The 24,540-nt window shown below is 40.5% G+C and overlaps 1 protein-coding gene across 1 annotated transcript; it reads right to left on the minus strand.

Moving 5' to 3' along the window:
* Positions 1 to 99: 99 nt before the first annotated feature.
* podxl (podocalyxin-like) lies at positions 100 to 22,799 on the minus strand. Its single transcript, XM_044108441.1, has 8 exons — positions 22,198 to 22,799; positions 7,644 to 8,207; positions 5,894 to 6,066; positions 5,780 to 5,800; positions 4,074 to 4,194; positions 3,929 to 3,990; positions 3,725 to 3,844; positions 100 to 2,677 (listed from the first exon to the last, which is right to left on the minus strand). The coding sequence occupies exons 1-8, from the start codon at positions 22,238 to 22,240 to the stop codon at positions 2,483 to 2,485; spliced, it is 1,299 nt and encodes a 432-aa protein (XP_043964376.1). The 5' UTR covers positions 22,241 to 22,799; the 3' UTR covers positions 100 to 2,482.
* Positions 22,800 to 24,540: the final 1,741 nt, after the last annotated feature.

The raw sequence follows: 24,540 nt of genomic DNA on the forward strand, positions 1-24,540 counted from the left end.
TTGTATTTTGTTCAAGTTTTCTGAAGACCTGTTTCTGTTGGTTATTTTTCACCCCCTGGTGGCTCTGTCAGGGCATTACAGAGGAACCACACAAGGAAATAGGAAAAAAAAAAAAAGTTTTTTATTTTCAAACCTGAACAGATACAAGAAGACGATGGCAAAAGCCATCAACAATTTACAGTTTCCAGTGTGTCAGACCCCTGTTCGCCTTCAGCAGCAAACAAACCATAAATACATTAAAGAATGCTAACATAGCCTGGTGAAAGTAGCACATCTATAATAAAAATGAAATTTTATTCACAAAAAAAAAACAGCAGAATGGGGGCCTTGGACTGAAGAGCCCAAGGTGACTGATTTTCTTCTAAATATGCAGATAGAAAGTAAATATACATTAAGTTCTTGATTGGTTGAAAAAAATCGAAACTGTAGAAAAAATAATTTGCTTGTCTGTGTGATCATCTCCAAATAAATGTGATTCGATTTCTTTAATATCAACAACATCTTTTAAAAAACAACATGAATCCTACAGATATGTATCGGTTTTCTCAGAGTGAGACAATGGATCCTTTTCTTCTCCAGTGGAGTTGGCAGCAGTTGATTTCTTAAGTCTCTCAGCATCTCCAGTTAAAATAAACCCAGAAGCAGGTCAGCCTTTCACTGGAAACTAAACACCTTTCTATCCATTTGGAACAATTTGTCTCAATATTCTGTTGGTAGTTCTGTATTCTAAATTTGTTTGCAACATATGCTACATATTGTCTTTACCAGAACTGCACAATATCAGGAAATCATTTAATTCCATTGTGGCTGAGAATTTTACGGACAGTTATCCTGTATTTTCTATTACCAAATGCATCCCAACAGTTTGTGGTTATGAATTTACATTCATTGTGCAGCTCTAGTTATGTCCATGAAGGAGTTCATCTGCTTTTCTGGAAATCATCTGGAGCAAAATGAATTCAATAAGATGGTATTTAGTCAAACCACTCTATTTTAGTTGTTTGTTCATTTGGTTACTTCATGGATAGTTTAGTCAGGTTGGATGAATTTATTTCATTTCACTTTGTTTTGCATGAGACTTGTGTGGGTACCGATTATTGGTAAATTGGATTCAAATTCAGATATAATTTTAGATGTAAAACAATTCTTTATTTTCTTTCTTTTTCTGTTTTGTTTCTGTAGCACATTCATGATCACGCCACACAAATGATTAGATTCATGACTGAGTGGAGCTGGAAGCGGTTCTAGTGGTGGTTTTCATCTGCAGTATTAGATGAAGTTACGTTGCAGCTTAACATAATCACTTAAACCCAACAGCAGCTAAAGGTGGCAGGTGCAAAGTAACATTTTACATTTCTATGAAAGTTTGATGCTTGTTCTATTTAACCTTGATCCTATCTGAATATTTGAACAGCTCAGTGATGTCTTTTTTTTTTTTACTGATTAATTCCTATCAGTTTCTGGGAGCTCAGTCTGTCAGTGCTACAAAACGATCCCATCCAAAGCTCCAACTGAAACAAGATCTGATTGTCAGAGAGCTCATGATTTTTAAACCCTGTAGCTTTCAAATGAGTTATCAAATAATCTGACAAAACGTATAATAAAAGCAAGCAGACATTGCAAAAGTTGGCAATCGAGCCTCTTTTTGCGGAACACTTTGTGGCAACTTCCACTCATGAACATCTACCGCATGAGAGCAGATATTTCATAAAATATATGATTAAATATTTAGTGTTCTGTCTTAATTGATTGAAAACATAATAAATGAGGAGCTAAAAAGCATAATATTCACATGTGACCTTGTCGGTAATCTGTGACCCCTACTGATCTGCCAGGCCTGTTCAGGCTGGGCTTCCTCAGGTGAGGTGTTGGTACTCAGCTGTATCTGTTCAGCCTTCTTCTGGATCACCAGGATGCTTTAAAGTATCCTGAGGTCGTCTAAGATAAAACTCTGGACCAGCCGAGGAGATCAGAAACACGGTTACCCAGCCGGACCGGGAACAGAACCACGTTTCCGGGCTTTTCCGTCCCATTGCTTTTCGTAAATTACAGGTGCGGTAAGTGATTGATGCTTTTGTGAGTGGGCAGTGGTGCTTTTTGACATGCAGACAGCATGGCTCTTCACCCAGAGCGGCGGTGGGGGAATGGGCACTGCTGCTTAATCAGCTCTTTAAAATGATCTACATACATGAGTATGTAGCACTGACGGCACATGAGTGAGTTTTCCATAACATTCCCAACTCTCTGAGCAGACATTCTAGCTGGTTTTCAAAAGGCATGATTGTTTGTCAGAGACTCACTGATATATCTACAGGGTGGGCTGGGGGAGCAGAATGTCAATCATGGCAGATGTTTGGAGAAATGTCATAGTCAGTGATTGATTTGGTGAAGTTTTTCAATTAAGTCCAGTATTAGATTTTGCTACTGATTCAGACACCAGCGGTGTGGGAGTGGGTGGAACCCGAGTCCAGCCGCCTCGTCCTCACAGGTGGGTGTCCTCCTCGTCGGGAGCGTCCTCCTTCATCAGGTTGTCGATGGGGACGATCCAGCTGTCGCTGAATTCCCCGTTCAGCGCCATCTTCTTCTCCTGCATCTCTGGCTGCACCTCCATCACCTCCAGTGTGGGGTTGTCATGGTAACCATTCTCCACCGTGTGCAGCTCTTCGGTCAGGTGCAGCTGCACAGAGGAGAAGACGAAGTCTTTGAGAATGTTTGGCTTTTCGAGGTTGGTTATGGAACTGCAAAGACGGTTAGTCTTTATGTCTAAAATCTGCTCCAGATTGAATTTAAACCAGATTGTTCTCAGATTAAGAGAACAGTTTCACAACAATCTGATGAAATCTGGATAATACTTATACATATTTCATCAGTTCAGTAAGACTGATGAGCTTTCCTTCACTAATTCAGACTGATAGTCTTCTTTTTTTTTTTTTTTTTTTAGAAATTAAATCATTCAAGTAAAGTGAATGTCTGATATATATCTGCCTGAATTATTGGTTACACAACAGTGTAGTTTATTTTCTATCCATCTATTCATTTTCTGAACACCCTGAACCCTGGAGGGATCGGTGCCTATCTCCAGCACACGTTTCGGGCGAGAGGCGGGGTCACCCTGGGCGGGTCACCCTGGGCGGGTCACCCTGGGCGGACGGGTCACCCTGGGCGGACGGGTCACCCTGGGCGGGCGGGTCACCCTGGACGGGTCACCCTGGACGGGTCACCCTGGACGGGTCACCCTGGACGGGTCACCAGTCCATCGCAGCAGTGTATTTTAACACGGTGATAATTTCACAGGGGCAGAGTTAAATTCATAATTACATGTTATAAGTTTTTTGTTCAATTACTTTAATTTTACGAAGAAATTTGTGTCTGACGGAAAATGAGACAAATGAGCGTCACCCAAAATATAAAGCAACGCAAAAAGAGTAATAGATTAAAGAATTGTTTCCTGGTTTTCTAACCCAATAACCATTGGTTAATTCTATGTGCATTACTTTTAATAAACTAGTCTTGGTTTTCATCTTCTCCACACATGAGCTCAAATCAGGATTTTAGAATAGAACGGAAACATCCTTGATGGTACCACTCTGGGGGAATTTCAGATGTGACAGCAGCATAAAAAATGTTAACACTATTTGCAGTCAATGGAGTTGAATCGAATGTTTTTTCTCTCTGTTTGATGTCAACTGAACAGGCGACAGCGACGTAAACGTTTAGCGCCTACCTGGTTCTCGTTGTACGGCTTGCGGCGTTGGGACACGCAGACGCCCAGGATGATGATCATGATGAGGAGGGCTCCGCACGAGGCCAGGATGGCTGTCAGGGTTTTGTTGTCTGTCGGTTCCTCCAAATCAACAAAACAAAAGAGGTTAACTTCTACATCTGCCACACAAGCCCTGGAATACAACACCAACAAAACAATACATACTTCGGCAGGTTTTTTTTCTGCGTTGAGTTTTGAAAGTTGCTCCTGTACCAGATTGAAGTCGACTGCAAGATGAATTGTCAGGAGTTTAAATAAAAGGTGTTTAATGTGAGATATGACGGACTAACAGGTGGAGGCTGTCTTTTACCTTCAATCATCAAACTGTCAATCGTACTCATGTTGTTCTGCAGCTTAACGATGCAGGTTCCGTTAACCAGGCTGGACATGAAGCTCTTGCACAATTGCACCAGAGTTTTGTTTTTCATTGACTGCAAGTGAAAATGCAAAGCGTCAGTGAATGAGCTGAAAAGTACTGGTTGGTCAGAGGTGACGGCGGAGGTTAGGTCTTCCTGTGCTGTCATGTTGGGATTGTTTCTGTTAGCGAAGGTCCTGTGGTATGTTTGTCAATCAAAGACAAGGCTGGGAATATAAATAAGATGTGGGAACAAAGGAAGCTGCAGACAGACAGGAAAGCTTTCCACTGAGGAGATTTTCCACCCTGTTGTTGGAAACCTTGATTCTATTTATAGCAGATGTCACTGCTTCCCGCTCTAGAGCCAGGATCCTCAAATCCAGGCCTCCAGGGCCAGAGTCCTGCAGGGCGACACACCTGGGTCAAATAATCAGGTCATTAGCAGAACTAAGCTGCACTGTGGAGGTCATTCAGTCATCTGATCTGATTGAGGCGTGTTGAAGACACCGGCCCTGGTGGCCTGGATTTGAGGACCCCCACTCTATTGGATGAACGTTAATGCTGCAGTATGCAACTTTTATAAAAATGTTTTGGGTTTTTTTCCCCATCTTTTCTAAAACTGTCACCATCAGGCAGCTTTTCACAAACCAAACTTTGAAGCCTTCAGCGGGGTGAGCTGACAGAATGAAGCCAGAGTTGCAAAACGTCTGATTTGGGGGTTGAGGTTCATTAGAATGGTTCTGATCAAAGCATATTATAGCATATGCCCAGTCAAAGTCCAAACTTATAAATTCAATGCAGAATTGAAGACTTGAATGTCTTCCCACTGTTCAGATTTTGCTTCAGAAATGAATTTGAAGTAAAATCCATAAGTTGACTTTCAGCAGGACAGAGTGAGAGATGCTCTGAGCTAAAAGCTGTGCTGAAAGGCCGTGAAGAACAGAGTTATGATCATAACTGAGTTATGATCATAACTGAGTTATGATCATAACTGCTTCTGGTAGTCTGACATGATTTTTATTAGACGATTTTATATGTGTCACTGTATGAATGGAAATGCTGATACTTCTACACTGCTGCTATGTTGCCAGGTCTGTCTTGAGAAATGAGATATTAGATCTCATTAAAGTTTATATCTGGTTAAATAAAGCTCATTATTATACATTATAGTACCTCAACTCCAAAGGTACTCTGTTCATAACTCCTGCATATTATATTATTATGCATAGCAACAGTGATGTTCAAATACTAAAAATCTGAACCAGGATTTAAACAGCTATCTTTTTAGGAGATGATGCCATACAAAGAAACAAGCCTCTCAGTAGGAACGCCAGTGAACGTCTCCCCTTAGGGTAAAACTCTTATGATTTAATATACAGATAGCATATCTGCAGTAAAAATGGAAGTTTAAATAGAGTCTGGAAAAGAATGGCCACTCAGAACTGCTGTCCCTCAAAGAAATGTAGCATTGATTTGCTGTAGTTCTCTTGCATCAAGTCTTCAAAAACCAGGGAGACCTAAAAACGGAATGGGAAGGGTGTGGGCTGATGGGACAATGGCCCAGGATTGTGTTCACTGCCTCTTTTTTTATTTGCATGAATAGAAACAGTCATAATGGTTTGATTAAGACTTAATGATACAAGTCAAAACATAAATCTTACCTCTGAATTGCTCAGAGAAAACTGCAAGAGAACAAAGACATATGTCAAGCAAATAGTTCATTTGTGTGTTTCGTCAAAACCACAGCTGATGAAGGGCAGCGTTGTCCAACCTACTGTAAATATCTCAGTGTTTGTCTCAGTCCCCCCAGCCCATGTTGTGGCTTCAGTGGTCAGGCTTTTAGTGATGACATGAGAGTTTTTTACAGTCGGAGCTTGGCTGGAGGTGAAGTTCCCCTCTGGGACCTGGTTGGAGTTTGAAGGTCTGGTCATAGTCTGTGTGGTGGGACCTTCGATCAGAAAGGACAGTGACTGGTAAATATTGGCGAAGATAGTATTCATATGACATGGAGGAAGAGATAAAATGGGATTTCGCCTACTTGGAGTATCACTAAGAAATGAAGGTAAGGGACAGATCCTGAGAGGAGAGTCATGTGAGACAGAATAGAACACTGTAGGTTTTTCAGGAACAAAATGCTCAGATATTAATGTCTTGTGATTTTAGCTAACTCTGGAAAAGAGATCATTTTTAAGTTACCTCGTGTGGTTTAAGTTTACGTAAACTTGTTTTTCTCATTAAAGAAAAGATAATGATATGTAATCTAATTGAGGAGGTGAAGACACCCAATGCCACACATCCATTGTCTGTACCGGCTTATCATTGCAAAGGAGTTGCCTTTCCCCAGAGGTCATGGGGTAGAGGGAAGGGTGCACCCTCCGGTCCATCACAGGGAAACATAGGGACACACACTCACACCGAGAGACAATTTAGAGAGACAGAGTTAAAAAAAAGTCACGTTTCTGACGCTCAGTCCACAAATAGCTAAGTTGTGGTAGTTTGCTTAATGAGGCAAACTACTGCTGTCTGAAAACATTACACCACTGAGACCAAACCTCTGAGCCTGTCCTTAATGAATTTCCCTTTGCGGTGTGTCTTCACTGCTTCAGCTAGAATTTATTTACAGATGAGATGAATAACCCTCAAGTACCGTCTGACAAAAAGTCCAAGTTTTTATCACTGGTCAAATGAGACCAAAACTGAACATTCTGGCTTAGATACTAAACTAGCTAACTCAAACTAAATCGCACATCACCCTCAAAACACAATCTGAGCCACATCATGAAACATGGTAGTAGTCACGTCATGGTGTGGGAGGCTGTCCAGCAGAGATGGAACTGAATACAGAGCTGCAGAGACCCATAGCTCGGGTTTGAGATGACAGAGTAATTATTGGCTGACAACTCCACAAATCTGGCCTTTATGGAAGAGCAGCAAGAGAAAAACAGCCATTGAGACAAAGCTGTAAGACATCTGCCACGAGTCAAACAGTTGGACCCAGTGAACCTCCTGAAGAAGAACGGATCTCTTTGATTGGAGTAAACTATATGTAGTGGGAAATGAAAAATGCACATCACCCTGAATACACCATCCTTGTGAACATGGTGGTGGTCTTTGTCAGGCGTAGGAAAGTTGTTGAAGAGAAGAAACTAAACACACGACAATCCTAAATTTGAGGTGTCATTCTAGTGAACTCCACTTCCTGCAATTCCAATCTGACATCAAACATAATTTTTTAAGTCTCTTCCTGTTCTTCCTCATAAACATCTTTGGCTTTACACATCAGAGATGAAATAATGTGGATGAAACTGCAATTAATAACAAATGTTTTTCATGAGTCAAAAGACAAACATAAGATACGTCCACACCGTTGTAGCCCACAGATTCTCAAGCCTCAGTGTTCCTCAACCAACAGATTAACTTCATGAGTTGTGGCTTATGAGACATGATGTCATGAAATGAGACATCAGCCACTCAGTTATTGCATATGTTGTGTTTCAGGTAATTGTGAGCAAAAAGCTGCTTTACCTGCATTGTTGCCCTCGTTGCTGCTGGCAGCCGTCGATGTTGCTTGGCTCCTTTGAAACGTTGCCCCCACAGGTGAGCCAGCTGTAATAGTAACTGTGTTGTCTGTCTTTTTCCCGGCACTTTCGCTTGGTGTCAAGGCCAATGTCGTAGTGCCTCTGTTGGACTCAGTAGCTGTAGTCAACACTGTATAGTTGTTGCTGGCAGTAGACCCTGTAGCCGAGGTAGAGATGACAGTCGTAGCGGCGGTGGTGACAGCGGTGGTTGCAGGAGTGATGGTAGCAGAACTGGTGGCAGATATGACTGAGATCTGTGCACTGGTGTCTGACTGTGCTGTAGTAGTGGTTATCACAGCCACAGCAGTAGTGGGAGGTGTGGTGGTGACTGTTGTGGGTTCCTGCTGATTCGTTGTTCCTGCAGATGGGGTTACGGTCATTGACTTTTCAGACCGTACTGGATGGACAGTACTGGATTCTGGTGAGGTTGGGGTAGTGATTAAACCAGCTGTACTTGCTGATTTCTCTGTTTCAGATGACAAGGCAAAATCACTGCTCTCTGAACAGATGCCTGCAAGTGAAACAGATAAACTCATTACCAGCTGGGAATACCAGAGTAGGTAGGATATGAAACCAGTGATGAGTTTTATATCTGAGGGTGAGGATGGGGAATCAGTAGGACTCTACATCCTTCTGACTGGAAGGTTTGTGCATAACCCTTCCCTTTAAGCCTGTTTAAGTCGTCATAATCTGTCAGTGGAAGATGTTTTTGCATGTTGTTAAAATAAGCAACTCGGGCTGCGATGGTGGACGTGTAAGGAGGCCATAAAGCAGCTGTCACAGGTTCGAGTCCCGGCCTGGTGACCTTTGCCTGATGACCTTTGCCTCAGGTCTACCACATTAGCCACCTTCCTGTCTGACAGTTGCTAATTAAACAAGGAACTTTCTTGTTCTCACAGGATATAAAACTCATCTTGCTTAAAGATTTTCTTATTTTGACAAGTTTTCCATCTTCTCGTTTGAATGTGATGTTCCTTCTGAATCACTCTGGCAGTTAAACACTTGAGCAGTCAGATCACACCAAGGTGAACGTAAGAGGTTTGAACAAAACCAGCAAACTTCAAGGTGATAAATGACGACATTCTCATCATGTGGAGCTAATATGATATGACAAATACATATTTTGGCATATTTGCCAAATTATAGTCAGATAGGTACTAAAATGTGGGTCATTTCTTGATGGGAATAAATAAGAAAAAGTTCTAGTTTATTCATTACAACTTAGTTAAAATTGATATTAAATATCTACAGCAAAATATAATAGAAAAAGATCAACCTTAGGATGGCTACATGTTTTTTTGTATGACAGGCAAAACTTTAAAGTCCATTTCATGGCGAGTGATTCCTTTAATTGGCTTTGATTACTTGACCTTCTAATGATCATCACCTTTGCATTCATAAGTGGTCTACAGATTCACATTAGTTTGTTTTAGTCTTATTTTATCCGTTATTAATTCATTGTTGGTTTGATTCTGATCATTGATCGTCATGTCACTAAAAAAAAATAAAAAGTAAAAATCTCCTTTCCTTTGCAGCTTTTAAGTCAGTGAAAAAGAAATGAAAGGTTTGGTCTCTCTTTCTCTGCTTACCCCAAATGTTTAACACAAATCTTCTGTTTCATTTTAAGGCGCCAGGTTCTCCCCTTGTTGGGACATCAACCTCAGCTCACCATCGTCTTCTGTTTCTCTATTTAGAACAATCAGAGCAGGAAGCTGCAAACAATAAACTTGGAGGCGCCCCACCCTTGACCACAACCTGTTTTTAGTGACCCATGAACAGTCCTCACCCAACGCTACGGCCAGAAAACAATGGCTTTCAACGTGTTCATCGTATAGTGGCTCAGTCACACTGGAACCTTTTCTCAGCCAAAAAAAGCAATAAAATGAAGATACAAATAATTCAGTCATGCTAGATTATTTATTTGTTGACTTATTTGCTTGTTTAATCTTACTTTACGAAGAAAGTCCTTTGAAATTAACAATTTAAATTTCCAATGAGGATCACCACTGCCATAAATTGTGGCAGTGTTAATTAATGTGCACTGTCCTAATCAAATAAAATACACTGAATTAAACTAAATCAAACCACTACAGGTCTGAATTCTGAATTAGAAGCAACAATAAGAACCTTTCACATTATTTTGGCATTTAATTAGTAAATTACAGAAATATTTTCCTATGATATGAAGCTCATATCTATAAAGAGGAGGATGCATCTGTGACATTCCTGACCTCTGTTTATGAAACCAACTATGCAAAGTATCGCATTATCTCCTTTTAGAAAATTCTAGGGAATTTCCAGAACAATTCTGAGGTTTTTGGCTGATATTTATTTTAATAAAGCAAACATTTTCAGACCCATAAATTGCATCTCATTTGGATTCAACATCTGCAGGAAGACGTTGTGTTTGGGTCCAGTGGAGGCTGGAGGAGCAGAGGCATCAGTTATCAGCTGCCCCAACACGCTTACTGAGAGAGTGGAGGGGTCAGAGGTCACCACTCAGAGAAACTCCTTTGATAAATCAAAGTGTGCTCTGTTATCTGACCTTATGCTTTAAATATTTGAGATTTGAGTATTTATGACTCCAAGGAATCATTAGAATGTTTTATTTCTCTTCATTACTCCTGAGGATCTGAAATGTGTTTTTAAAGCATTTTAATTTTTGTTTTTGCTTTTAACTTGGAAATGTGAAACCAGGCCAAGAATTCAACACAGTTCAGTGTATTTCTGTAGAACCATTTCCTGAGAAAAATCATCTCAGGTTATTAAAGGAAGAAAACGCATTCAGCTGCCAGGGACAATTTGTGCTTCCTCACTCGCTTTTACAGCTACTTCAAAAAAAAAAAAAAAAAAAAAAAGCTGCTACATTCTTTAATTCTAAATCAGCTTTGACTGACCACATTTTATCCGTTCAAGCCTGATTACTGCCTGAAGAAGAAATTCTTTCAGTCGAACCTGCCTAACAACACAAAGCAGACTCTACAGATTTCTAAAAGCAGAAGGTTATTCTCCAGCCTTCAGAGAATCAATACAATTAAGACCCAGTGTTGCTGACATGGATTTATCTGAAAATGATCACAATCCATTTGTAAGATTCCAGAGAACAACAGTGAGAGTCAGAAAACCTTTCTAAGAGTGCCAGGTCTACCAAAATGATGTTGGCAGCTCATCCAGAAGAACCCAGAACAGCTTCTGGCTGGCTCGGCTCGGCTCGGCTCGGCTCAATGTCCGCAATTAGATTCAGATTTGATATTCAGATAAAAAAAATACATAATATGAAAATTATTAAAAATATTCCAAATGTCTTCAGATCTATCCTGTTAACGAAGTTACACTGTTTCAAAATCTTCTAAAATACCTGAAAAATTCATCTTTCAGGTTGTTTTTCTTAATATGTGGGATGACCTCTGACCCCCGCTGTCACTGATGCATCTGTTTAGTTGAGGGCGACAGCACTGACTGATTCTCCTCTTATCAATCCTGCTGTTTTTACCTCACCCACACATTCCTTATGACACAGCCCCAAAAAAACACACACACACACACACACACACACACACACACTCAGTGGTTATTGAAACACCAATGAACCCAACCGTGCTTCTCTTGAATTACATTTTTTATTATGGACATTTATACTGGTCATGGTTTTATTTGGCAATAATCCAACAGGAACCGAGGATTGGCGCCACAGAGCGCCACGCAATGCCCCTCAATTACAAATTTTCAGAAATTTACAAAAGAAAAGTTACCTACTGAGTGAAAATTAATTTTTAGTATCAAAAAACATGGATGCTGAGTCTATTGAAAATATTTCTGTTTTTCACCCGGAGAGAAAACCTACAACACACTCATCATTCAAAGTAGATACAGTTTTTTTTTGTAAATTTCTCAAAATTTGTAATTGAGGGGCATTGTGTGGCACCCTGGTTTGAGTGGCGCCCGCATACAGAGGCTTCAGACCTCAACGCGACCATCCTGAGATGAACTTCCTTCCTTGGTTCCTTTGGCGCGTGTCTTCCTCCATTCCTGTCGGATTACTGCCAAATTAAACCACGAACACCGAAAAAGTTTGTAACAAAAAATCAAAAAAATCAGGAGAAGCGCGGCTGTAATTTGTCTCGATAAAAACAAACAAAGGTTAAACAAACAAGTATAAAATGACCTAACTACAAAAAACAAGTTTAAAATTAAGTACCTTTTCAAATATTGTCAATAAATACAAAACAAAGGAAACTTACACACAATTATTACATATGTTTTCAGGTATTAGTACCTTACAAGGATATTGTATTCATTTTAGTTTAACACAAACACCCAAACAAATGTCCAAATGATGGGACTGCAGCTCACTTAGTTTTGGGTATTTTTATAGGACTGCAGAGGCTGTAATGAATTGAAAGCCAAATGTAGCTTTGCCTTTAAGCTTTGGCCTGAGTGAGTTGTCTCTGAGGTTTTCCATCCCTTCCCTGAGAGATGGAAAACTACTCAAGGAAGTAATCAAACTCAAAAGCTCAACCCAAACCAAACCAAATCCAAAAAGGACATTGGGTTAATCTGACATTTTTATTTTTGTGGGGAAGCTGGAGTGCCCAGAGAAAACCCATATAAGAACAAAGAGAACAAACTTCACACTCAGCATTCACTCAGAATATTAAAAGAAAAGATTTTCTAAAATCCACCAAATGAATACACAGACAGAAATGCTAAAACTCGCACACTCACTCATTGCTGTTGAAACACCAATGAACCCAAAATGGACAATGGGCCTATTGGACACATTTTTTTTGTGTAGGGAAACTGGAGTGCCCAGAGAAAACCCATGCAAGAACAAAGACAACAAAGGACAGACAACTAAGCATTCACTCAGAATATTAAAAATAAGAATTTTCTAAAATTGATGAACAAACTCAAAATGAACTCTAGTTCTATTGAACATTTTTCTGTTTTTTGGAAAAACCCAGAGCACCCGGAGAGAAAACCAACTACACAGTCATCACTCACTAAGTAGGTAATTTAGTTGAACACAAACACCAAACAAATGTCCAGATGATGGGACAGCACCCAAAATGCAGGTTCGTTGGATATATTTTTTTGTGGGGAAACCAGAGAAAACCCATACAGAGGCAACAGACCTTAACGCGGCCGTTCCGAGGTGGACTTCCAAAGGACTATAGAGGCTGAAATCAATTTAAATCCATGAAGTCTAAAGACGCTTTCCAAAAGTTGATAAAAGAATAAATTCCACAAATATCGGCTGGCATAAATTCAGGAAGAAGAGAATATTCTCTGTGTTGCTGGGATCAGGCACAGATGACATCCGTGGGTGTCTCTCACATCTGTTTTACTCCTCTTCTTCAGCAGGTCCTTGAAAATGGCCGTGCCCTGGCTGGTGATCTTCTCTGGGCTCATGCAGAGGACTCTTCTTTCAATTTCAGTCCACAGTTTCTCAAACAGACAATCACAGATGGCATAAAATTTTTCTTCATGGTAGCTCAGTCCTGATCTTTCAACAATCCTCCTGATCAGATCATTGACAAGGGTTCTCACAGCTAGTTTTCTAATCTTCACTTCTTCAGTCTGTCCCTGGTTTTCCTCCTGTTTCTGCTGGACTCTGGAACACTGTTTTCTGATTCAGCCTCAGTGGGAGTCGTCTCTTCAGGGATTTCTGATGTCTGCACCGGCTGCACACCTTCAGTGTTTCTGAGAACTACCAATCATGTGACTAAAAGGAGAAAAGTTCCACTCAAGGAATCTTCCAATCCACAATTTCTACCCGGCTTTCTTAGCATGTGGCCAGAAAGACTTTACAAAGAAGCAGCAAAAGCAAATGAGGTGGATCAGCAGAGCTGGAGTCATTCAGGACATGTTACTGTAATATATCGTCTCTGCCACTGAAGTTGTTAGCATATCGTGACAACTACTGGATTGTCATAGAGCTCAGTCTCCAGTCAGAGGCCTATTCAGAGTCACTGCAAGACTGACTGCTACAGGAGATTCTCCCTGCCCACTGCATCACCACCTACAAACACTCTTTGAAGTTGCTTGGATAATATGAGTTAAATGAGGCAATATTTATTTTCCTTTAGAGAGAAATAAAGTATTTTTGAATTGAGTTGAATTGAAAACTGAACTTAATTGAACTGAATGAATTGATTTGAACTGAACTGAACTAAAGTGAATTGAACAAACTCAACTGAACTGAACTGAATTCAACTGAATCAAACTGAACGGAACTGAGTAAATGGAACTCAAACTGATTCAAATTAAATTGAATTGATTTTATTGAACTGAACTCTACTGAGCTGAACTCATTTGAGTTGATCTGAGTTGAACTGAACTGAATTGAATTGAATTGAACTGAATTGAATTGAATTGAACTGAATTGGATTAAACTGAATTGAACTGAAGCTGCTTGAATTTTCCATTCTTGTGAAAGCCATGTTGCTCATCCTGTAAATATTAGAAAGGACGGAATGAAGAAGAAAACAGGTTTCATTGCTCTGTGAGTGAACTGCTCAGTCAACAGTAACCATAGCAGCAGGTCTGATTCCTCTGACTCTGCAGTCAGCTCTCTGATGTTCTCCTTAGAAACAGGAAGGAGTTTGTTGTAGCTTAAAACAGATTAACATGTCATGTAGTCATAAGTTTTTTTTTCTTTAATGTTTGACAGCATCAGATTATCAGATCAACTCCCTGTTGGTGATGTTGAAATCTTTCTCCTGTCCTGCACCTTAATGGCCCAAAACGAACCATTTATTTCCACAGTCGGTACTTTTAACTGACGGCTCCAGTTAAACTCCATCTATCTGAAACCAATCCTGGTCACAGATACAGTTCCTCACTTTACACAATTTAACCACATTTTAAACATCAACGTTTCATGATAAATGAAAGCAAAGAGGTGCAAAATTAGTTTTAGGCCCAGACTTTAACTAGGCCATGCTAACACTTGAAGCTGCTTTGATCCAAAGTCTCATTTCAGAGGATCTGGCTGCAAGTTTGGGCTTCTTTGCCTTGCTGGAAGGTGAACCTCCAGCCCAGTTTCTGACCTGCCTCCCTTTACTCCTGGAGAAAAGAGAACCCAAGCCATAATGCTGCCACCACCTTGTTACACCATGCTCCAGACAGAATGGCTCTCCTCCCAGCATCAGGTTCTTCAGTCTTTATTTTCTGCTGACTCTTCTCTACTGATGCAGACTCTTTTCCTGACTGCCAATCAGAAAGTAAAATCATGTCTCCACACTTTTCAGATTTTATTTTGTTTTTGAAAAATGATTGGAGAGGCACTGATCCAATATTAATATTTATTTTGGTATCGAAAAAAATTCTAGCTGGGTATCGTGACAATGTGTCTGATCCATACGGTATCGGATCTTTATGAGCCGATACCAAAAGCTCAGATATCAGTATTGGTATCGGAAGTGCAAACAGTGGATCTGTGCATCCCTGCATATAATTTTTTTTTTTAATCCATGTGTGTGTGGTTGCCGTGGGAGCAATGCGAAGGAGCGCAATCAGTGTTTTTGCAGGGAGCTGTAAATGTGCCCTGTGTTTTTCCAACCTATTCAACAAATGAACTTGAAGGCTTGAAGTTAAAATGAGCTGTCAGTCTTTTTCTGCACCGCTCTGGAATTGAAGTCCGATGCTGAAAATCTGCAACATTTCCCAGCTGTCTCTCTGCCACTCCGGCCACTGCCTGCTGTTGTTTCAGGTTCTCCTCAATCTGTGCAGTGTACAAACGCTAAATGAGCAGCAAAGTGTGGCTGGGCACGTCTCCCACACATGCATTAACCCAGAGCTAATGAAGCAGTCGTGTTGTTCTTAAAAGCTGAGAAGTGAGGGGGCGGGTGGAGCCAACGCTGACAGAGCTGGGAGTGAGGGATGGGGGAGAGGTGAGGAATGAGGAGGAGGCTGTGGGTCCATGACGGTACCAGCCACAGCGCTGATAAGCATCCACCTGGCTGAGGAATCTGGCATGCTGGGTGGAGGAAGGGTCTGCAGGGTGAAGGTCTGCAGCGCTGCAAAGAGATTTCCACATAGCAGCGGTTCCTCCCTGCAGGCCAGGCTGACTGGAGAGAACTCAGAGAGCACAGAGTCAGGTTGGATGTTGGCTCATCTAATGGGCTCAGAGTCATTTGTTTACATTCCAGCTGATTGAAGTTTTTAGAACGGGGAATAAATCCTCCAACAGAGAGTCAGACTTTGCCTGTTTTGGCTGATTTTAGCAGCTTAAAGGACACAGACTGGAAATGTTCCACGTAATCACTCCTATATTGACGCATAACAATACTTTCATAAGAAGCATGGAGATGGGGGAAGGAGTTTTTCTTGTAACAGGTAGGGTGCCGGTTTGAACCCCACTCTGTCTCTGTGGTTGACTTTGGGGAAGACACTTCACAACACCCACCTTGCCTGCTTGTGTTGGTCAGACGGCCTGACAGGTGGCGCCGTGGTCAGCTGTGGCTGCTAGCTTACCAACAATCACAACTAAATGTTGTGAGAAGTGCTTTGGAGTCCTCTGGACTTGATAATAAAGAAAAAGTACCAGGGTTAAAACAGTTTTGAGTTTTTCCATTATAGTTTAGTTTAATTTTGTTGATACTTTTTTTCCAGTTCAGTTAGATTTAGTGAGTTCTTAGAATGGGTTTGGCCGGTTTTATTAGATATTACTAGTTAAATATTGCCATTTAGTTTTTATTAGTTATTATAGTAGTTTTAGTTTTATTCATGCTTTGTGTTTACATTGAATACTCAACTCTATTTTTTAAATATCTATTCAAGTTTTGTCCCAACTTTGATTGTAATTTTGCAGGAGAAACATTGAGTGCCGTAAACTGCTTGGGTGGGAAAAAAAAATAAATTTCACATCCATTTGATCTGCTAACAAAGAGATTCATAAAAAGCTCTAATTTCAGTTTTTTCCTATTGATTATCATTTTTCACAAAATCCTTTTCTCTATTTCAGTTCTTTTGGTTTCATTGGTGATCGTTAACACCGACAAGTACGGCTGTTTTTTCTACAGTTGTAGAAACTTACAGTTGAGGCACCAAGATGTATGAGTCCAGTTATTTTCAAGCATGAGACCCAGTTTGTCGTAACATAACTTGGTTTAGTGGGGAGGGAAAACCAGCAGCTGATCTCCTTATTATGTTGGTGCTTCTGCAGATTGAAAGATGGATGAGCTCAGAATCCGCTGCAGATGTTGAGTGACCGGCAGTGTCTGATATCAAAGGAGAGGCTCTTGGCCCACACTGTCGTCTCCAGCCTGAACGCCCTTCCTTTTCTGGAGTCAGGATGTTGATAAGGTTTGTTCTGCTCCCTTCTATTGTTTCCCCTGTTTCTCCCAGCTCAACCATTAAACAGATGCCAGTCAGAGACCCCCCACGCTCCCCCATAAAATCATGGCTGTGGTCCTTACAGGCCGTAAAGCCCGGCTGCCTGTTATCGTGTAGGAAGTGGATGAGTTGTGAAGCAGCTGATGCTAAAGAAAGAGTGTGTGGATGGGGTTAGGAAGTCCTGGAGGTGCTGATAAGTGATGACACTGCTCTGTTGTCAAACTCCTCACTCCTTCCCATTTATTGATGCTATGACATCACCTTCTGTTCAGCGGTGCAGCTTGGGTTTTTAAGGAAGTCGCCTCTGCCCTCCAAAGCTTCCCTTTGTCTTTCAGCTACATAACCAGCTGAAAACCAAGTCTGCTTTAAAAAAGTCGCAGGCTTATGTTTAACTTAAATCGGACTAGAAGTTAAAAGTTACAATCAAGGCTTAATTTTCACCTGTTTAGTTCGGCTTCCTTTGCTCTCTTTTTCTGACTCCTTCTTTTATGTAGCAATAGAAAGAAGTTTTTTTTTCCAAAGTAAAAACTAGAATTTCTGGCCTCAGGTTGCCATCAGCCAAGTTGAAAACACACCAAACACGAGGAAGAGGAAGCTCTGGTGAGATGAGACCAAAACGTAGCATTTTGATTATACAATAAAGCAACTTAGAACTTCTGTCTTAGGGTGACTGCGGTTCACCCTAGGAATTGGTTTTTTAAAAAGACTCAGACCTACATTAAGAGAAATTCCTGTTGTATATTTGACTGTATATTCATACACAGACATAAACGTACTGAATTACAGATTTATTTGCTAACTCTGCACCAGTGCAGAAGACTTAAATACTAAAACAGCTTCACAAGTTTGGTCCAACATGTAAAAACAACTTTCATCTGTTCCGTCAGAGCAGTTATGATTAGAACTGACAATGTAAAATAAATAATAATGAAACTGACTGGAACAATAGACCTAATATATTATGTAAAGATAAACTTCGACAAACCTTCTTTCAAATGGTTCAGAAAGTGAAATTAGGAATTCTTAATATAATGCAAAATAAAACATGAAGCGTGACATCGCACAGTACTCAAAGCATATAATTACACTGAATAGATCTGTCCTTATGGATTGGCACATTGCCACTGATACCCGATGTAGAATCTTTTTTCAGTATCGTGATCGATACAGATATTGATATCGGATTGATGCATCTCTAGTTTTCACTTATTCGATTATTTAAAGGTAATGAATTCAAAGTATTACCCTAAATCCACTGGTAGAAGTAATGAAAAGCCAACAATTAGTTTGTCTTCCAAAACTTTTTGTCATGCTGTTGGCTACAGATATCTGAAGAATTGATACAGTGGAAAGAAAGTGTCCATACAATAAGTTACCCAGACAGTTTAACGCTGTTAGCTCGTTGAAGACCCCGTGGCTGAACCACTCAGCCGTTCAGGAGAGGAGAGGCGCAGCGCTGCGGAAGCTGCTCATTGTTTAATAAGGAGTTTCCGTCCCGCCATTTCTGAGCTGAAGCAAAGAACGTTGAGGAAAATCTGGCTTAGTACAATGAAGTCTCCCAAAATGAGACAGAAGATATTTGTAACCAGCAATCCTTTCTACAGTAAAATATCTGTGTGTGTGCTTTTATGCAACCCTGAACAAGTTTGGTGTATTTAGATTTATGAATTCAAGTTATTAGAATTTAAAATTAAATCTGCGTCATAAACTGTTATTTTTTTCTTTCTTTAGCATTCTGTTGGCTCTACTTGCCATTAATATATTCTAAAAACTATTTATGCCATTGAGGTTGGTGATTTTGGGCAGCTTAGTGTCTATTGTTCTTGCAGTTTCCCAGATGGCTCCCCTGAGCTCACATTGTTCAAAACTACTTCATCACCTGCAGTTGTTTATATGCAGATGATGCACGACTTTATATTTCAGTGTCTCGCATGGTTGCAGTGGATAACTGTTGCTAGGTAAGTGTGTTGATGAAATTGGAGGTAGAAATCCGTCCCTTTGTGACCCTGCCTGGATCACCAGGTGTAGATAAAAGGATGTTTTGTCTAAATTCAGACCCAGATGAACCTGTGAGGTCTGAAGTGGTCTTTGGGCTTAACGTAGGATAATACACTTATGACTGTTACACATAAAAGGGTCTGGACCTATGGTTTATCATTGTAATGACTAGCCTGGTAAAATACCCACTGAGCTAAAAGAGGTTTGATCCTATAGCTCAACTTTCTTAGCTTAATGCGTAGTTTTCACACAAAGCAGCCCTCTAATCAAGCTAAAACTTCTAAGAAATGCTAAAAACACATTGTAAAACTTATACAATACATCGTATTGTATAAGTCTAGATGATGTACAAAATCTAGATGTTGATTATGAATGATGTAGAATTTTTCTTTAGCTATATTTTTAACTAAAGCTAAACAGTCTAAGGCCTTGGCCATGTTTGACAGATCTTTATAAAAATTTATATCTCTGCTACATCATTAAAAGAAATTCGGTTTGACAAAAGTTTCCATCCTCGTGAACCCCCACAAATCCACCCCATTGCTGTTAAACATGCCAAACCCATAGGGGGCAGTGTAGCGCAAACCTAAAATCTATGCCACCCACTCAGATTGCTTCAAAATCTGAAGCAATCTGACTTCCGGTTAGGACATCAACATGGCGCCAGGAGGATCATATGTGTGGACAGATATATAGTTTGAGTTATAGAATTAGTATGAAGTTTCTAAAAAAAAAAAAAAAAAAAAGCAATGTTGATTTGGATTCTCGTCAAAGGAAGTATTGAGGAAGGAAGCTTGAGGTTGTAGTGAGACAAACATGATCTTTGCCAGAATAAAGAGATGCAACGTAAAAAAAAATAATACACTATTTAAAAAAACACTTATGACTATTTTTCACACGGTCTAACATGAAATCAGAACAAACTTTTCTTGTCTTACATCAGTGAGGATTAGCAAAAAATAAAAATTCTATTTGCTAAATGTCAATAATGAGAGAGAAAATTGTCTGGTTTTAGTTGTACCAGTTTCCTCTCCACCAGGCAGCTTGTTATCCTGACTGTTTTCATTTCAAACTTTCTGAGAAGGAGAGGTTACCTATTTAAGGGAACCGTTATCACCTCCATGTGATAACCACGTTAAGCAAACATTCACAGATGCGTGCTCTCATTGCCGGCTTGACTCTCTCACAGGAAAGTGCTGACCACCTTCAGACAGAATGTTGCTTCAGCTCCCTCCATGTTGGGAAAATAAAAGCCTCCTCTCTGAATTCAGCTGCAGCAGCAAAGACAGAGTGGCAGGTGCATAATTAAAGAAAAGCTCTTCGTTTGCCTTTCAGGCGGGAGAGAGAGGGTGAAGGGAAAGGGGGGCGGGGGGGCTGCATTATTCAAGATCTTTGGTCTTGGCATGTGTGTGTCTGTGTGTTTTCAGAGGGAGGAGCCATGGACATCATCCCATCATGGTGGGATGATGTCTGGATCCTGCTTAACTGTGGTCTGATCAAGGAGCAAGAAAACAAACAAGAAAATCAGAACTAGATTAATTGTAATTAATTGAAAACCTGTAAAATGTGACATGTATTTAACGCCTAAAATCCAGAGCAAAGATCTGACTTCAGCGGTCAACTAGTTAGTAAATAATCCACCTGTGTGTCATTTAATCTCAGCATAAACCCAGCTGTTGAACGAGCAGCATCATGAAGCTTAAAGCAGGACTAGCTTCTGAAACAACATCCCACATGGGACCATTATGAACCCACACAGATGGGATGTTCAGCTGAACTAAGGCTCTGTGCAAGGACAGCATTAATGTGAAGCAACTGGTTAACTCTGGAGGAGCTGCAAAGATCCAAAGCTCAGGTTTTTACAGTTTTTCACAAGCCATGAGCCACACAGAGGATCATCTTGTTCTCCTAGATCCTAATGTGTGGTAGAACATAAACACTGCACATCACCATGAGCTCACAATGTGCATAGCAGTGGAAGTAACACGGCGTTTCCTCATCAGAGACAGAGCTGCTGATGGCTCATGAGAAGTTGTTGGAGATAAATACACAGCCGACCTGGAGGAAAACCTGCTGGAGGCTGCAGATGGAAGACTGGGACTGAGGCTCAGCCACCAGCAGGACCACAGCCCAACACTTACAGCCAAAGACAACGGAACAGTTTAGATCATGGAATTGCTCTGATCACAGTGTATTCATGAAGGTTCAGTCCTAAATCCAGTAGAGAATCCGTGTGAATAGTTGAAAACTATAGGAAAAATAGGATTTCAGTCACTATCTGTGTGATGCTGATAGAGACAAACCTTTAGAGAGGGAAGCTGAACACAAATACACTCCACACTTCAGATCGTTTTTCAGATCGCACTAATAATTTAGTACCGAACTCGCCACACGGGAACTGGACATTATTTTAAACATCCAACAACTCAACCACCAAAAACAATACATAAATGAATTATGATATCTCTTGCTTCAAAAAATAAGCATAATCAGAATGGAAATCACTGAGCGAGCTCATTTTAATTTATCATGGGATTAATTGATTAATTGCTTATTGCTACAGGTTAAGTTGTGTTGTAATATGATGTAAAGGGGAAAAGTTTAGAGGCTGTGAATAGTTTTGCAAAGTTTATATTTTATCAATACTGAATAAACCATCTGCAAAATCTGAAAGATTTATCAATAGGCTTATTAAGAAACAACTGCACTTCTATAAGTGCACCACAGTAATCACAACTTGTTAGCATTGCTCCCACACCTCCACCCATCTCCACCCACCCACAGCCTCTCAGATGAACCCACTCAACAGCACACATTCACATATTTTAAGTGAATTCCTTCAAAACTTTTTACTTTCTGTAAAAGTTTCTGAAATGTGATGCTAGGAATCCAAGTAGGAATGTACAGAAAAAGGGTTTGTTGATTACATTAACTTGCACTTTATGTGGTGTTTTTGTCCAATTTTAACTGGGAATCTGTTTTGGACGACATGAGAAGTCAGAAGATTGAAGTAGGATGTTGTGGGAACACTTCACAGCGTGTGCTGCAGCCAAACTCATCCGATGCACACCTGTTGCTGCCCAGCAAGGGATGCACATCCTGCATGCTCCTTCACACCCTGACCCCTCTGAGAATGGGTGCTGAAACGTGAGCCGTGTACTCACTCAGTGAAAGCAGCAGCCAGGTGACGGTCAGCGTCGCCCTCATCCTGTCTCTGAGCTCGTCTTCCTCCAGATGGATCCGTCCTTCATGCAGCACAACTCCTCTGGCCCTCGCCTTGTTTTTTGGAGATGTTGCTCCGATTACAAATGCAACTGTCACGCCTTTCTCCTTCAATTTGGTTCTGAAGGGAAAATGATCTTGCTCAACTTATTGTTTTTTTTTTTTGGTGCTGGACTGAAAGCAAAGAATGCTTTTGTTGTTCTCTGCACTGTCTTTGTCTCCTCTCTCTGTGCGGACTTGGGGATTTGGGGGAAGAGTATTTCTGTGGTCTCCTTGGCTGCCCCGTTGTTCTTCAGTCGCTCTCCCACAGAGGCTCCGTCCCGTATTGTGCTCCAGCCGGCCCCGCTCTCCTCCAAAGAGTTGAGTTGTTTGCAGAGCAGCAGCTCGGCCCTGCCTTCCTTATCATGAGAAAGCAGGGGCTGACCCAGAGCAGTCCAATCCCACCGCTCCTGGACTTTCTGCTGCTGCTGGGACACTTTGAATAACAAAGGAAGCCAGGAGACAATGTGTTCCCCTCAGTTTGGATTCAGTTCTAAAACGGTCCGTTCCTCCAGGGCGTGGGGTGAAGTCACATCAGCACTGATGTGGTCCGATCTGGAGAATATGGCAGCGGATTCGAGCCTCCCAAGATGGAAAAATCAAAATTAGGAGCTAATTTCTGCTAAAAACAAATATCAGAAATATTCTAGGAAAAACAAGGAAAGACAAGTTGCAAAAACAAGACAATTTTGCAATTAATCTCAGGAATAATAAAGAAATAAAAATAAAAACAGAAGTTTCTGAGTTTCAAGAGTCAAAATTTTTTGACTCCTCTGGAAGGGTTGCATGTATTAGCAAGTCTTCTTTAAGAAACAGTGTAACTTCCTATCTCATAATTATGATTCAGAATCTGAACAAAATCACTCAAAGTTATGGCTTTCATTCTCATAATTGTAAGTTTAAGACCTGCATTCATGACTTCCTGTTGGGCTTTGAATAGTTCTTTATTGGCAGAAATGGCGTTCCACAGTATAACTATGAAAAAGAAGGAAAAAAAGCAAAACATTTTAATTTTTTACACTATACAATTATGCTTCTATTTTGTCTGTCACATAACATTTTATTAAAGTACAGCTTGAGGTTGTAGTGAGACAGAATGTGGAAAAAAGCTATAATGAGTGTCATTGGTCCATATTCACATATGTTTTCATTTCCAAAGAATGTTTTCTTTGCAAAACTTTAGAAAAAGAAAGATATGGAGAAAAACATAACGGCCAAATTAAAATTAAAGGAGTCATCCTTTAATTTTGTCCTCTAACTGTCCTTCCTTGCATCAGCACCTGCCTGTGACATTGCACAGTGACTCATCTATTGTCGAGATACTTGACAGGAATGACCCGCTTCTGTTAATCCAGTCAGTTATGCAAAACCTAAGATTTTATCTTTGATATAAGAGAAAACCCTTAAAGTTAAGGACAAAAAGAAAATTTGTGAAGACAAATCTTTCTGAATGTATCTTTAAGAGACAGAGCAAGATCTGGTTCAGACCAAACATTGATGTATTTTGAGCTAATAGTTCATGAAGTTTTAGAAAGATGAATACATTTTCACAGATCAGCCAGCAGAATGTCGGAAAGTGTTTTAATTCGGTCAGTAGTTAGAAGTTGTGTTTTGGAACGGTGTCACATCAGGAGATCCGTCTGTCAGTGTGATCTAAACTGAGGACATTCATGTTTTATCTGCAGATGGATTTTAAAATCTGCGTTTCTTTTATCCAGAAACGACAGCAAGGTGTTTTCTTCCAGACATGTCCTTGTTGGTCCAACCGGCTCCGTGTTTGACTTCAGATGAAATTCATCTAAAGTTCTGCTCTGCAGGAACCTCTGAGTTCATTTTGCTGCTTGTATCCACGACAACGAATATTTCCAACTGTTCCAGGAATTGCTTCCACTGCCCTTTTCTTTTTGCAGAGTTTCCATTCATGTGGCTCCAAATCTCTGCCTGACAGGAAATAACTGGACCTCCTCCAGATCCTTTTCTTAATGCTAAGCACATAAGCTAAACACTTTTATTATTAGGACACTGTGTTAGCATGTAACTGCTAACTGCTTCGGGGGATGTCATTTAAGCCCCTCTGGCTTTCTATCGGACGTCTGGACGAATGCAGAGAGATGAGATAAGCATCAGGGTGTGGGAGACTCCGTGGGGTTTCCTGCCTTTGGAACTGTGATGAGTCATTCATAAAACGTTTTGGAGATGAAGCTTCAAAGACGCGTTTGAAGTCAGGAGTCATGCTTGGGTGGTGA

The sequence above is a fragment of the Gambusia affinis genome, linkage group LG23 (assembly GCF_019740435.1).
Source record: "Gambusia affinis linkage group LG23, SWU_Gaff_1.0, whole genome shotgun sequence".
NCBI lineage: Eukaryota > Metazoa > Chordata > Actinopteri > Cyprinodontiformes > Poeciliidae > Gambusia > Gambusia affinis.

Excerpts from the sequence above, each read along its gene's own strand:
- podxl (XM_044108441.1), bottom strand. The coding sequence starts at position 22,240 with ATGAGGGCGACGCTGACCGTCACCTGGCTGCTGCTTTCACTGA. Across the intron at positions 3,845-3,928 it reads CAGAAAAAAAACCTGCCGAA|GAACCGACAGACAACAAAAC; the intron begins GTATGTATTGTT and ends GTTGATTTGGAG. Across the intron at positions 2,678-3,724 it reads AGCCGTACAACGAGAACCAG|CTGCACCTGACCGAAGAGCT; the intron begins GTAGGCGCTAAA and ends TCCTCTGTGCAG.